General features: G+C 36.8%; 1 protein-coding gene across 1 annotated transcript in view; it reads right to left on the bottom strand.

Moving 5' to 3' along the window:
* LOC110461040 (proto-oncogene tyrosine-protein kinase receptor Ret-like) overlaps positions 1–14,289 on the bottom strand; it is a 40,765-nt gene that overhangs the window by 13,859 nt on the left and 12,617 nt on the right. Inside the window, exons 4-10 of the mRNA XM_021514312.1 lie at positions 12,637–12,888; positions 11,722–11,999; positions 9,795–9,948; positions 9,045–9,152; positions 7,722–7,951; positions 3,798–3,920; positions 2,862–2,932 (exon numbers count right to left, since the gene is read on the bottom strand). Of these exons, the coding sequence (XP_021369987.1) occupies positions 2,862–2,932; positions 3,798–3,920; positions 7,722–7,951; positions 9,045–9,152; positions 9,795–9,948; positions 11,722–11,999; positions 12,637–12,888 (1,216 nt within the window). The remainder of the gene's footprint in view (positions 1–2,861; positions 2,933–3,797; positions 3,921–7,721; positions 7,952–9,044; positions 9,153–9,794; positions 9,949–11,721; positions 12,000–12,636; positions 12,889–14,289) is intronic.

Genomic DNA, 14,289 nt, shown 5'->3' with positions numbered 1-14,289 from the left:
TGTTCATGAAGGGTGCTTGATTTATTCGTGGTTTTCTCTTTTTCATTGGTGCGTGCTTGTCTATTATGCGTGTTAGTGTGTTGCTGAATTGGTTGTAAGCTGTGTTTATGTTTTCGTGTTTGGCTATGTCGTCAAGTTTTGCATTATATAGGTCGTTATGAAAATTTTCGATATTAAAATGTTTAAAACTTCTGTACGACATCCATTCCTGTTTTCTCACAGTGATCTTACTCCGTAGTTGAACTGCAATAATATTATGTACATCGCTGACTCCTGTATCAAAGTTACAAATTTTACCTGTTAGATTTGGTTTGTTTGTCAAAATTACATCGATAAGGCTAGGTTCTGTGTTTTTAGGATGACAGGTTGGGGCTTTCACAAGATTTGATAAGTCAAAAATATCACATACATTTTGTAATGGGTTTCCTTTATCAGATAACAAATCATAGTTGATGTCACCTATAACCAACAGATTGTCATATTTCATGGTACAGCGGTCAAAAGTCTTACAAAAGTCTTCTGTGAATGTGTTTTCTTTCATGCTAGGAGGTCTATATACTCCTTGAATTAACCATTTCAAATTATTTAATGATAGTTCAACTGAAGTTGATTCTATGTCCTGAAAATCTATGTATTTTACCCGGTGTCCTGGTAAGTCCGAACGTAGATATGCTGCAATTCCGCCGCCATGAAAATTTCTATCGGCTCTCCACAGGTGGTAGTTATTTACGCTAAATTGTGCATCAGGAAAGCTATCGTCTATTTTGGTTTCCGATAAGAATAGGAGATCAACTGTATAGTTTGCTAGTAGTTCATGTACCTGATCAAATTTGTGTCGCAGACTATTTATGTTGAGATATGCACACAAGAAGTTGAGTTGTATAAACCTAGGCTGGATACTTACACGTCAATCTGAGTTGTATAAACATAGGCTGGATACTTACACATCACTCTGAGTTGTATAAACCTAGGCTGGATACTTACCCATCACTCTGAGTTGTATAAACCTAGGCTGGATACTTACACATGCCTCTGAGTTGCATAAACCTAGGCTGGATACTTACACGTCAATCTGAGTTGTATAAACCTAGGCTGGATACTTACACATCACTCTGAGTTGTATAAACCTAGGCTGGATACTCACACATGCCTCTGAATTGTATAAACCTCGGCTGGATACTTACACATCACTTTGAGTTGTATAAACTTCGGCTGGATACTTACACATCACTCTGAGTTGCATAAACCTAGGCTGGATACTTACACATCACTCTGAGTTGTATAAACCTAGGCTGGATACTTACACATCACTCTGAGTTGTATAAACCTTGGCTGGATACTTACACATCACTCTGAGTTGTATAAACCTAGGCTGGATACTTACACATCACTCTGAGTTGTATAAACCTAGGCTGGATACTAACACATCACTCTGAGTTGTATACACCTGGGTTTGATACTTACACGTCAATCTGAGTTGTATAAACCTAGGCTGGATACTTACACATCACTCTGAGTTGTATAAACCTAGGCTGGATACTTACACATCACTCTGAGTTGTATAAACCTAGGCTGGATACTTACACATCACTCTGAGTTGTATAAACCTAGGCTGGATACTTACACATCACTCTGAGTTGTATAAACCTAGGCTGGATACTTACACATCACTCTGAGTTGTATAAACCTAGGCTGGATACTTACACATCACTCTGAGTTGTATAAACCTAGGCTGGATACTTACACATCACTCTGAGTTGTATAAACCTAGGCTGGATACTTACACATCACTCTGAGTTGTATAAACCTAGGCTGGATACTTACACATCACTCTGAGTTGTATAAACCTAGGCTGGATACTTACACATCACTCTGAGTTGTATAAACCTAGGCTGGATACTTACACATCACTCTGAGTTGTATAAACCTAGGCTGGATACTTACACATCACTCTGAGTTGTATAAACCTAGGCTGGATACTTACACATCACTCTGAGTTGTATAAACCTAGGCTGGATACTTACACATCACTCTGAGTTGTATAAACCTAGGCTGGATACTTACACATCACTCTGAGTTGTATAAACCTAGGCTGGATACTTACACATCACTCTGAGTTGTATAAACCTAGGCTGGATACTTACACATCACTTTCAGTTATATAAACCTAGGCTGGATACTTACACATCACTCTGAGTTGTATAAACATAGACTTGATACTTACACATCACTCTGAGTTGTATAAACCTAGGCTGGATACTTACACATCACTCTGAGTTGTATAAACCTAGGCTAGATACTTACACATTACTCTGAGTTGTATAAACATAGACTGGATACTTACAAATCACTCCGAGTTGTATAAACATGGAGTGGATACTTACACATCACTCTGAGTTGTATAAACCTAGGCTGGATACTTACACATTACTCTGAGTTGTATAAACATAGACTGGATACTTACAAATCACTCTGAGTTGTATAATTTAGGCTGGATACTTACACATCACTCTGAGTTGTATAAACCTAGGATGGATACTTACACGGCACTCTGAGTTGTATAAACCTAGGCTGGATACTTACACATCACTCTGAGTTGTAGAATCTAGCCTGGATACTTACACATCACTCTGAGGTGTATAAACCTAGGCTGGATACTTACACAACACTCTGAGTTGTATAAACCTAGGCTTGATACTTACACATCACTCTTAGTTGTAGAATCTAGCCTGGATACTTACACATCACTCTGAGTTGTATAAACCTAGGCTGGATACTTACCCAACACTCTGAGTTGTATAAACCTAGGGTGGATACTTACACATCACTCTGAGTTGTATAAACCTAGGCTGGATACTTACACATCACTCTGAGTTGTATAAACCTGTGCGTACAGAGATTCCGGTGCTAACCATTTCACTGGTATACGGCCCTGCAAATTACAGAATAGACATATTGAAACATATACCTTGATGAATATTCCTGGCTTAAATGAGTTACAGAAACAATAACAATAATCTCGCGCTAATTAATGGGTTAGTACAAGTAAATGTTTGACTAGCCAAGAAATAAAGTCATACTTTATTTCTTTTTAAAGATATCTGACATTTACCTGTACTAATGAAAAGATATCTGACATTTCCCTGTACTAATTAATTAAAAGATATCTGGCATTTCCCTGTAATAATTAATTAAAAGATATCTGACATTGACCTGTACTAATTAATTAAAAGATATCTGGCATTTAACTGTACTAATTAATTAAAAGATATCTGGCATTTACCTGTACTAATTAATTAAAAGATATCTGGCATTTACCTGTACTAGTTAAAAGGTATCTGACATTTACCTGTACTAATTAATTAAAAGATATCTGACATTTACCGGTACTAATTAAAAGATATCTGACATTTACCTGTACTAATTAATTAAAAGATATCTGGCATTCACATGTACTAATTAAAAGATATCTGACATTTACCTGTACTAATTAATTAAAAGATATCCGACATTTACCTGTACTAATTAAAAGATAAGTGGTAAAGGTAAGTTAAATTCCTTCTTGCGATAAAACTTTCTTTGTATTTTTTATTTTCTAATATTTTCTTCTTTAAAAATAAGGTATGACTTTATAATATTTCAATGTTCAACTTTGTCATCTCCAATACTGCATTGATCATACATAATCTCTTGTTAATTTGAAAACATTTCTTTTTCTTAACTAGACTATCTACATACTAAATCCAACTCAGTTTAATCACTCCAACATACAGATAACGTATTTCAGGACATGTTACCTTGCTTTGTTTGAGGTATGTGTCCGCCTCATAAACATCTCTGGTTAATCCAAAATCGGATATTTTCAAAACCTTGCCGGCAGCAACCAAGACATTTCTTGCAGCTAAATCTCTGTGTACCAACTAAAACAAACGAAATTGGTGGTAATTTCATCCACACGCAACAGTTTAATTTATGTTTTTTATATAAATAGCTAGTATTCACACAAACTCATTTCTTCACAGTGACGAGTGGAAATCAGTCTGCCTCTGACGGTAAATCAGCCTCTGACGGTAAATCAGTCTGCCTCTGACGAGACCATTTTGTTTGTTTGTTTGGGGTCATTTGAAGACGGGTGCCTAGGGAGACACCGACGAAATAGAAAGAACAGAAGAGTGAGAGAAAAAGATAGAGACCCTATGTGGTACAATGAGGGCAGGGTAAGTAGGCATACCGCGGACACTGGCATGTCCCACTTCTACGTCAGGTAGAACATGGAGGAAGGCTGGGTTTGTTTAGACTTAATTCTTGCTATAAAGAATGTCGTATAGAGTTTGTATCAGATGAATATCAGTATGCTTATGGAGGCCTGATCTATTTTAGAAAATTTTGGAGACGGTTTTGTAAGGCTGACCTGTTATAAAATGTTGTATGTCTGACCTGTTATAAAATGTTGTATGTCTGACCTGTTCATAAATGTTGGGAGAGTTTAATTGCCTGACTTGATATATATTGTCGGAGGTTGGTATGCCTGACTTGTTATATATTGTCGGAGGTTTGTATGCCTGACTTGTTATATATTGTCGGAGGTTTGTATGCCTGACTTGTTATATATTGTCGGAGGTTTGTGTGCCTGATTTGTTATATATTGTCAGGGGTTTGTATGCCTGACTTGTTATATATTGTCGGAGGTTTGTATGCCTGACCTGTTATATATTATCGGAGGTTTGTATGCCTGACTTGTTATATATTGTCGAAGGTTTGTGTGCCTGACTTGTTATATATTGTCAGGGGTTTGTATGCCTGACTTGTTATATATTGTCGGAGGTTTGTATGCCTGACCTGTTATAAAATTTCGGAGAGGGTTTTGTATGCCTGATTTTTTATTGTATGTTGGAGAGGGTTTTATATGCCTTATTTTTTATTGTATGTTGGAGAGGGTTTGGTATGCCTGATTTTTCATTGTATGTTGGAGAAGGTATTATATGCCTGATTTTTTTTTATTGTATGTTGGAAAGGGTTTAATATGCCTGATTTTTTATTGTATGTTTGAGAGGGTTTTGTATGTCTGATTGTTTTTATTGTATGTTGGAGAGGGTTTGGTATGCCTGATTTTTTATTGTATGTTTGAGAAGGTTTTGTATGCCTGATTTTTTATTGTATGTTTGAGAAGGTTTTGTATGCCTGATTTTTCATTGTATGTTGGAGAGAGTTTTGCATGTCTGATTTTTTTATTGTATGTTGGAGAGGGTTTTTTGTATGCCTGATTTTTTATTGTATGTTTGAGAAGGTTTTGTATGCCTGATTTTTTATTATATGTTTGAGAGGGTTTTGTATACCTGATTTTTTTATTGTATGTTGGAGAGGGTTTTGTATGCCTGATTTTTTTATTCTATGTTTGAGAGGGTTTTGTATGCCTGATTTTTTTATTGTATGTTGGAGAGGGTTTTTTGTATGCCTGATTTTTTATTGTATGTTTGAGAAGGTTTTGTATGCCTGATTTTTTATTATATGTTTGAGAGGGTTTTGTATACCTGATTTTTTTATTGTATGTTGGAGAGGGTTTTGTATGCCTGATTTTTTTATTCTATGTTTGAGAGGGTTTTGTATGCCTGATTTTTTTATTGTATGTTGGAGAGGGTTTTTTGTATGCCTGATTTTTTATTGTATGTTTGAGAAGGTTTTGTATGCCTGATTTTTTATTATATGTTTGAGAGGGTTTTGTATACCTGANCATGCCTGATTTTTTATTGTATGTTGGAGAGGGTTTTGTATGCCTGATTTTTTTATTGTATGTTGGAGAGGGTTTTATATGCCTGTTTTTTTTTACTGTATGTTGGAGAAGGGTTGGTAGGCCTAATATTTGTATTGTATGTTTGAGAGGGTTTGGTATGCCTAATCACTAAGTAAAGGTGTCAAGGTCGATGATGCCCAGGTATCCATACTTCTGTATGCGGATAATATAGCACTTATCGCACCAGATTAGGAGTCGATGCAACATATGTTAGACAAGCTTGATAGTTGGTGTAAAAAGTGGAAATTAGGCATAAATCAAGAAAAAAACAAAAGTTGTGCATTTTCGCAATCCATCTGTACCTCTAACAAATTTTAATTTTACATGTGGTGCTATACATATAGAAAAAATCCAGAGTAACAAACATCTTGGTTTATGGTTTCACGAACACTTAAATTTACATCTGCAAGTAGAGCATTGTATGCTCTTTATTCCAAGTATGTACATGCTGGAGAAATGTGTTATGAAGTTTACTGTAAGCTGTATGTATCCCTATTGAAACCAGTGCTATTTTATGGTACTGGAATCTGGGGTCTGAATAAATATAGAGAAGTTGCTATGGTTCAAAATAAAGCATGCAGGTATTTTCTGGGTGCTGCTAGAAAAGCAAGTAATGTAGCCCTTCAAGGAGACATGGGTTTGAATTCATGTGAAGTTAACCAATTAACTGAAGTTTTTAGACTATATGTACGTATAAAGAATTGCGATGATAGCAGACTACTGCAGACAATTCATAAATGGGCATGTTCTATTAGAAAACCCTGGGACTCTCGGGTTGTTAGTCTGATAGCGGAGAAAAACTTAAGTGAAGTTTTAACCGCAAATACATCAACGTACAAATGTATGAAAGATATCAAGAATGTCCTGACTTTTGAAGATGATGATAAGTGGCAGTTGTCTCTGTGGGATGACACAAACAATGTAAATGGTAATAAACTGCGTACATATAGAACTTACAAGTATGAGCCTGTCACTAGCGATTGTGTAAAATCTGTACATTTCAAATGTGAAAGTTTTTTTTATTTAACTTTAGATGTGTCTATTTGCCCCTTGAAATTGAAAAAGGTAGGCATGCCCGACCTGTGATTCCTGTCAATAATAGGTTATGTAAATTGTGCAACAATGAAGTAGAAAACGAGTATAATTTTTTAATGGAATGTCTATTTTATGATGATCTTAGATATGTAATTTTAACGAAAGCAAACAATGTATATGAATTTTTCAATGATACGAACACATGTGAACAGTTCAGATATGTGATGTGTGAACCATTCTCCAAAAGACACTAGCTACCCAACTTTCTGTTATGTGGAGGAGGAGGAGAACTATGCTTCTCCTATATTAAATTATGTATTATAATTAGATGTGCAGGTGTGGGATGGGGGATATATAATTTGTCGGTAGGGATAGGCCCGACCAATCTTGTATATCTCTTACCCTGTTGGGGTACATGGTATTGTATATACATGTATATGCAAATTATAGTCCTGCTACAGTTTTTACAAACATTTCTGAAGATAGTAAATAGTGTGATTGTTCTTATAACGTGTCTAATAAGTCATTTCGGCTAGACACATTTTATATTCAAAGATATATATGTATTGTGATTTTATGAATACTACAATGTGTTTGACACGAAAATAAGATATTTGAACTTTTTTGAACCTAGTATTTTTACAGAATATTCGAGGCGGCTTGTGTAGGCTAAGCATGTTGACTATGCGGTCATTAGCATTGCTGCCTTTGCTGTTACCATCCGATTGGATCATTCGTCGTTTCAAATATCAGTTATATTTTCTTTTATTTCAAATTGAATCTTTTTAACCGCTCCGAAATTTGACAGCCTTATATTGTTTACGCTATATTAATTACTTGCTTGTGTGTATATGTTTCTTTGTATGTTTATACACAAACTGTAAATCACTCTAACCTTGATCTCGCTAAGGTACTTCATCCCCTTAGCTATCTGCCAGGCAAAAGATAAGAGATTGCCTATGGAGAGTAACTCCGGTTCCATGTACTCCCCGTTCTCACAGTGATGAGAGAACTCTTTGTGCCGGTACCGGTGGTTGACATAGCCATTTTCTTCTAACCGTGACCGTCTCAGGAAACAAAGCAAGGAGCCGTACTCACAATACTCCACTATGACGTAGAATGGACCTGGAAATAGTTTTTGTGGAAGTTGAAAGACACGAAATATGTAGTCAAACTCAAATAAAACAGAACAGATAACTGAAGAGAATGATTTTTGACCATTTATTTCTACTATTCTTTTTACTATATATAGTTAACACTAAAAGTACCAAACAGTAATCACAGACATAGCATTATTGTCAAATAAATATACCTAGTGCAAAAATGATTTTTTGTTCACTTTTCTTTTTTATTGCACTGATCTTTAATGTCACAAATACAATAGTAAGTTTTCGACAACATGCATGGTGTTTCTCATTGATGTATTCCCCACGACATGGTGTTTCTCACTGATGTATTACCCACGACATGGTGTTTCTCATTGATGTATTCCCCACGACATGGTGTTTCTCATTGATGTATTCCCNGTATTCCCCACGACATGGTGTTTCTCACTGATGTATTCCCCACGACATGGTGTTTCTCACTGATGTATTCCCCACGACATGGTGTTTCTCACTGATGTATTCCCCACGACATGGTGTTTCTCACTGATGTATTCCCCACGACATGGTGTTTCTCACTGATGTATTCCCCACGACATGGTGTTTCTCACTGATGTATTCCCCACGACATGGTGTTTCTCACTGATGTATTCCCCACGACATGGTGTTTCTCACTGATGTATTCCCCACGACATGGTGTTTCTCACTGATGTATTCCCCACGACATGGTGTTTCTCACTTATGTATTCCCCACGACATGGTGTTTCTCACTGATGTATTCCCCACGACATGGTGTTTCTCACTGATGTATTCCCAACTACGATGTTCTCTACATGGTGTACTCCGCTCACTTCACGGTATCCCCCACGACATGGTGTTTCTCACTGATGTATTCCCCACGACATGGTGTTTCTCATTGATGTATTCCCAACTACGTTGTTCTCTACATGGTGTACTCCGCTCACTTCACGGTATCCCCCACGACACGGTATCCCCCACTACAGTAATTTCCCACTACATGTTGTTCCCCACTAACGNTTCTATACTGATTTGGTTCTTGTTTCAATATAGTGTTCCCGTGTTATATGGTATATTGGTCATCACGGACTACTTACCGTCCCTTGTACACGCCCCTAGCAGGCGTATGACGTTAGGGTGATTGACATCCTTTAGGAGGTTGAATTCAGATAGTAAGTCCGATAGTTCCGAGGAGGAGGCGCAATCTATAAACAATATTATGTGACTCTCTGTTTATAAGAAGCATGTTACTCTATGTATCTAATTTGCATTGTGTTATACATATATTTAATTATCAAATAACCTACGTATACAATAAGTTCACATATCCGATTTGTCGCCCTTTTGGTAGCGTACAGTGTTTACGTAAACGCTATATCTGCATTTACTGTTATGATTTAGATTGTAACTTTTGAGAGTGTTTTATCACGACAAACAGTTATTAGTGGTTATTCTGAATATATGGAACACACGTTTTAGTGCAGCAATTACTCGGATTGCAATGTAAGGAAGTGAGTTTGTCGATGCAGAGAGCCAATATAAACTTTGTACTGCACGTTTTAGCAATTTCATTCATTTAGGACTCATTTGTGTGGTGCTAAAGATATATATATATATATATATATAAGCCTTAAGTGTTCTCCAACCATATGTTTAATACAACGAACGTGATGTAGGCTTTCTTAATACATACACATCCAACATCGGGGACTGATAGAAACGTGTAGTTTACCAGCAGAGGCAACCACCTTATTGACTAAAACAATTACAAGAAATACAAAATAAAGAACTTATTTGAAATTTAGATTGTCGATACAGGAAGCAAGAGTATTTAATTTGTGACTTACGTTTGAGCATCTTAACAGCGACCTCCTTGTAGCTATCTTTTCCGTCCGAACTGTAAGACCGTGCCTTTACCACTCGTCCAAACTCTCCTTCACCAAGAGTCTTGTCAAGGGTCAGCTTGTCTCGCTCAAACTCCCACTTCATATCTTCTGGCGTCTAAACAGCAACATGTACCATGTGACGATTATTCTCGTATTTATACAATCACATGTACTAGGTGTCAATTATTCTATGAATTATACAATAGCATGTACCGTGTGACAATTATTCTCGTATTTATACAATTAATTGTACCATGTGACAATAATTCTCGTATTTATACAATCACTTGTACCGTGTGACAATTATTCTCGTATTTATACAATCACATGTACTAAGTGTCAAATATTCTATGAATTATACAATAGCATGTACCGTGTGACAATTATTCTCTTATTTATACAATTACTTGTACCGTGTGACAATAATTCTCGTATTTATACAATCACTTGTACCGTGTGACAATTATTCTCGTATTTATACAATCACATGTAGTAAATGTCAATTATTCTCGAATTATACAATAGCATGTACCGTGTGACAATTATTCTCGTATTTATACAATCACTTGTACCGTGTGACAATAATTCTCGTATTTATACAATCACTTGTACCGTGTGACAATTATTCTCGTATTTATTCAATCATTTGTACTAGGTGTCTATTATTTTATGAATTATACAATAGCATGTACCGTGGGACAATTATTCTCGTATTTATTCATTCATTTGTACTAGGTGTCTATTATTTTATGAATTATACAATAGCATGCTCCGTGTGACAATTATTCTCGCAGTTATACCATCACTTGTACCGTGTGACATTTATTCTCGTATTTATACTACCACATGTACTAGGTGTCAATGGTTCCGTTTGAAAATGATTCTCGTATTTATACAACCACATGTACTAGGTGTCAATTGTACCGTGTGACAATAATTCTCGTATTTATACAATCAGCTGTACCGTGTGACAATAATTATCGTATTTATACAATCACATGTACCGTGTGACAATTATTCTCGTATTTATACAATCACATGTACTAGGTGTCAATTGTACCGTGTGACAATTATTCTCGTAGTTATACCATCACTTGTACCGTGTGACAATAATTCTCGTATTTATACAATCACTTGTAGCGTGTGACAATATTTCTCATATTTATACAATAACTTGTACCGTGTGACAATTATTCTCGTATTTATACAATCACTTGTACCGTGTGACAATAATTCTCGTATTTATACAATCACTTGAACCGTGTGACAATTATTCTCGTATTTATACAATTACTTGTACCGTGTGACAATTATTCTCGTATTTATACAATCGCTTGTACCGCGTGACAATAATTCTCGTATTTATACAATCACTTGTACCGTGTGACAATAATTCTCGTATTTATACAATCACTTGAATCGTGTGACAATTATTCTTGTATTTATACAATTACTTGTACCGTGTGACAATTATTCTCGTATTTATACAATCGCTTGTACCGTGTGACAATAATTCTCGTATTTATACAATCACTTGTACCGTGTGACAATAATTCCCGTATTAATACAATCACTTGTACCGTGTGAAAATTATTCTCGTATTTATACAATCACATGTACTAGGTGTCAATTGTACCGCGTGACAATAATTCTCGTATTTATACAATTACTTGTACCGTGTGACAATTATTCTCGTATTTATACAATAGCTTGTACCGTGTGACAATAATTCTCGTATTTATACAATCACTTGTACCGTGTGACAATAATTCTCGTATTTATTCCATCATATGTACCGTGTGGCATTTATTCTATTTAGTATACAATAGCATTGAAGGATTTCTTCACGGAACAATATAATCAGTTCAATAGCATTCTGATTACTTACCGGTGTATAATCGAGGGGTCCCTTGTTGTTGAACTGGGGAGTGGGGTGGTAGTTCCTGTGTATGTCACGGTCATCGTGGTAGTCTGATGGTATAGCCGATACTGACACAAGGCTGCCCACGCGCTTTTTAATGTTCTGACTATTCTGACATCTGCGTTTTCTAAGACGCCACCCCAGAACAAAGATGCACGTGACAGCACCAAGACAGCCCAGTGTGGCGGCCGTTGTCGTCCTACAGTTGTCGTCACACCCTCCATCAGATGTTCCACCCCCATCTCCTGTTGGAGGGAAATCACGCGACAATAATATTGATATTATATTATTTACGAATCGATACAACTCATCACCAAACCCCTCAAAATCGAGAGACATTTCAATCCATTGTCTTCGTTCTAGACCAAAAGGGTAGGAGCCTCCGAAGTGTTAAATACGTTGATATTTAACGTAACTCTTGTCTGTGTTAACGAACAAAAAACAACTATGCATATGTGGCATTTCCAGTGACATGAGATTTTCATCTATCAAAAGTACTTAACAGAGAATACCTAAGTGTACACAAAACCTTAAATCAAACTCAAAACTATGAAACTACGGAAAAATACAGACAAAGGGAATATTTTCTTTGAGACCATTACATACAATGAGGATATGACACCGTGTTACTAAAGAGTTAACTCCTTTTACTTGATCGATGACACCCGCCATGCAAATCTAGGTCAATTCCTACTAAAGAGAGTTCTCAAAGCCGAGAACCGGGGAAGTGACATCGAAATTACTAATTGCATAATGTAAAACACGTTTCGCAATTCCACGGACTTATTGTGTGTGGTAACATATACAACGTTTATTGTAAAGGACGTGCTATAATTAATTACATGTACATGTTGAAGTCCGAAGATATACATGACGTACTACCTTTGGGTCGGTAATATAACTGCCCATTCGTGACATCATGGTCCTGGTCAGTCGTGTTGTCTGCGTTTACGCCGTTTTCAAGTTGAGTTGATTTGATGAGTATGCTGTCGCGTGGTTTTGGTGTGATCCTTGGACTAAGATCCGCTGCTGTACACGCGCACTCGCCAGTATATGAGCAAAAACAGTTGCCGACAGCCTGTGCAATCCCTCGAGGTGGGTGTGTGTTCAGTTTGGCAGTTCCAACAGTTCTATCTTATAGAGAAATATAAACATTTATAAAAATCACGAAAAAAGATCCCTGCAATTAATATTGAAACCGTACCGGTTCATAAGCAATAGAGGTCCTGCACTGGAAACTAACTCTTAGTAACTCTAAGTAAGCACATATTTTGTTATAGGGTGGGGAAATATTCCCAAGCTATGACCAAGAGTCCCATAGAGTGGAGGCAATTACAAGACCAATTCTGGTTCCATGATTTTGTCCGTCTCTTCATGCCCAGCATTTCTTTACTTCAGGGGTTTGCATCACAACCATTTCCAGTTTATGACACAGAGACTAAGTAACCATGGATGGGTAGACCTCAATGCCATTCTTAGTACACGTAACGTACCTGTGTGGAATTTTGTCCTATAAGGACTTGTAAATCTGGTTCTAGGCTAGGGGTCTCCAGTGTTTCCAGGTTATCACACATGAACAAAGTCTCTAGGGGTGCGCCCAGTCTCTGATTGAATTCCTATCAGGGTTCAGAAGAAGTAGTCATTCGAAGAAATTGTTGCCGGACGGGCGCCATTGAACGGCATATTTGGACCAGGTGAGTTAAAAATCTCACACACAGGTGAGTGTACCTTTAACCTTTAATAATAGATACAGTAAGCCAACAATTAATTACGCTGCATCACACAACTGTTTCATCTATCTAGAGCTAATCGGTGCTACTAGCCAAAACATTGGAATCCAAATAGTCTAAACTACTGTAGAAACAGGTCATTAACTCCCTCGGTAATAGTCTAAACTAATGTAGAAACAGGTACGTTAACTCCCTTTGTAATAGTCTAAACTACCGTAGAAACAGGTACGTTAACTACCCTTGGTTATAGTCTAAACTACCGTAGAAACAGGTACGTTAACTGCCCTTGGTTATAGTCTAAAGTAATGTAGAAAGAGGTACGTTAACTCCCCTTGGTTATAGTCTAAACTACCGTAGAAACAGGTACGTTAACTCCCTCGGTAATAGTCTTAACTACTGTAGAAACAGGCATGTTAACTCCCTCGGTAATAGTCTAAAGTACTGTAGAAACGGGCACGTTAACTCCCTCGGTAAAAGTTTAAACTACCGTAGAAACAGGTACGTTAACTACCCTTGGTTATAGTCTAAAGTAATGTAGAAAGAGGTACGTTAACTCCCCTTGGTTATAGTCTAAACTACCGTAGAAACAGGTACGTTAACTCCCTCGGTAATAGTCTTAACTACCGTAGAAACAGGTACGTTAACTCCCTCGGTAATAGTCTTAACTACTGTAGAAACAGGCATGTTAACTCCCTCGGTAATAGTCTAAACTACTGTAGAAACGGGCACGTTAACTCCCTGGGTAAAAGTTTAAACTACCGTAGAAACAGGTACGTTAACTACCCTTGGTTATAGTCTAAAGTAA

This window comes from Mizuhopecten yessoensis, unplaced genomic scaffold (genome assembly GCF_002113885.1).
Source record: "Mizuhopecten yessoensis strain PY_sf001 unplaced genomic scaffold, ASM211388v2 scaffold10547, whole genome shotgun sequence".
Lineage (NCBI taxonomy): Eukaryota > Metazoa > Mollusca > Bivalvia > Pectinida > Pectinidae > Mizuhopecten > Mizuhopecten yessoensis.
This window is presented reverse-complemented; position numbering and strand designations above follow the sequence as displayed.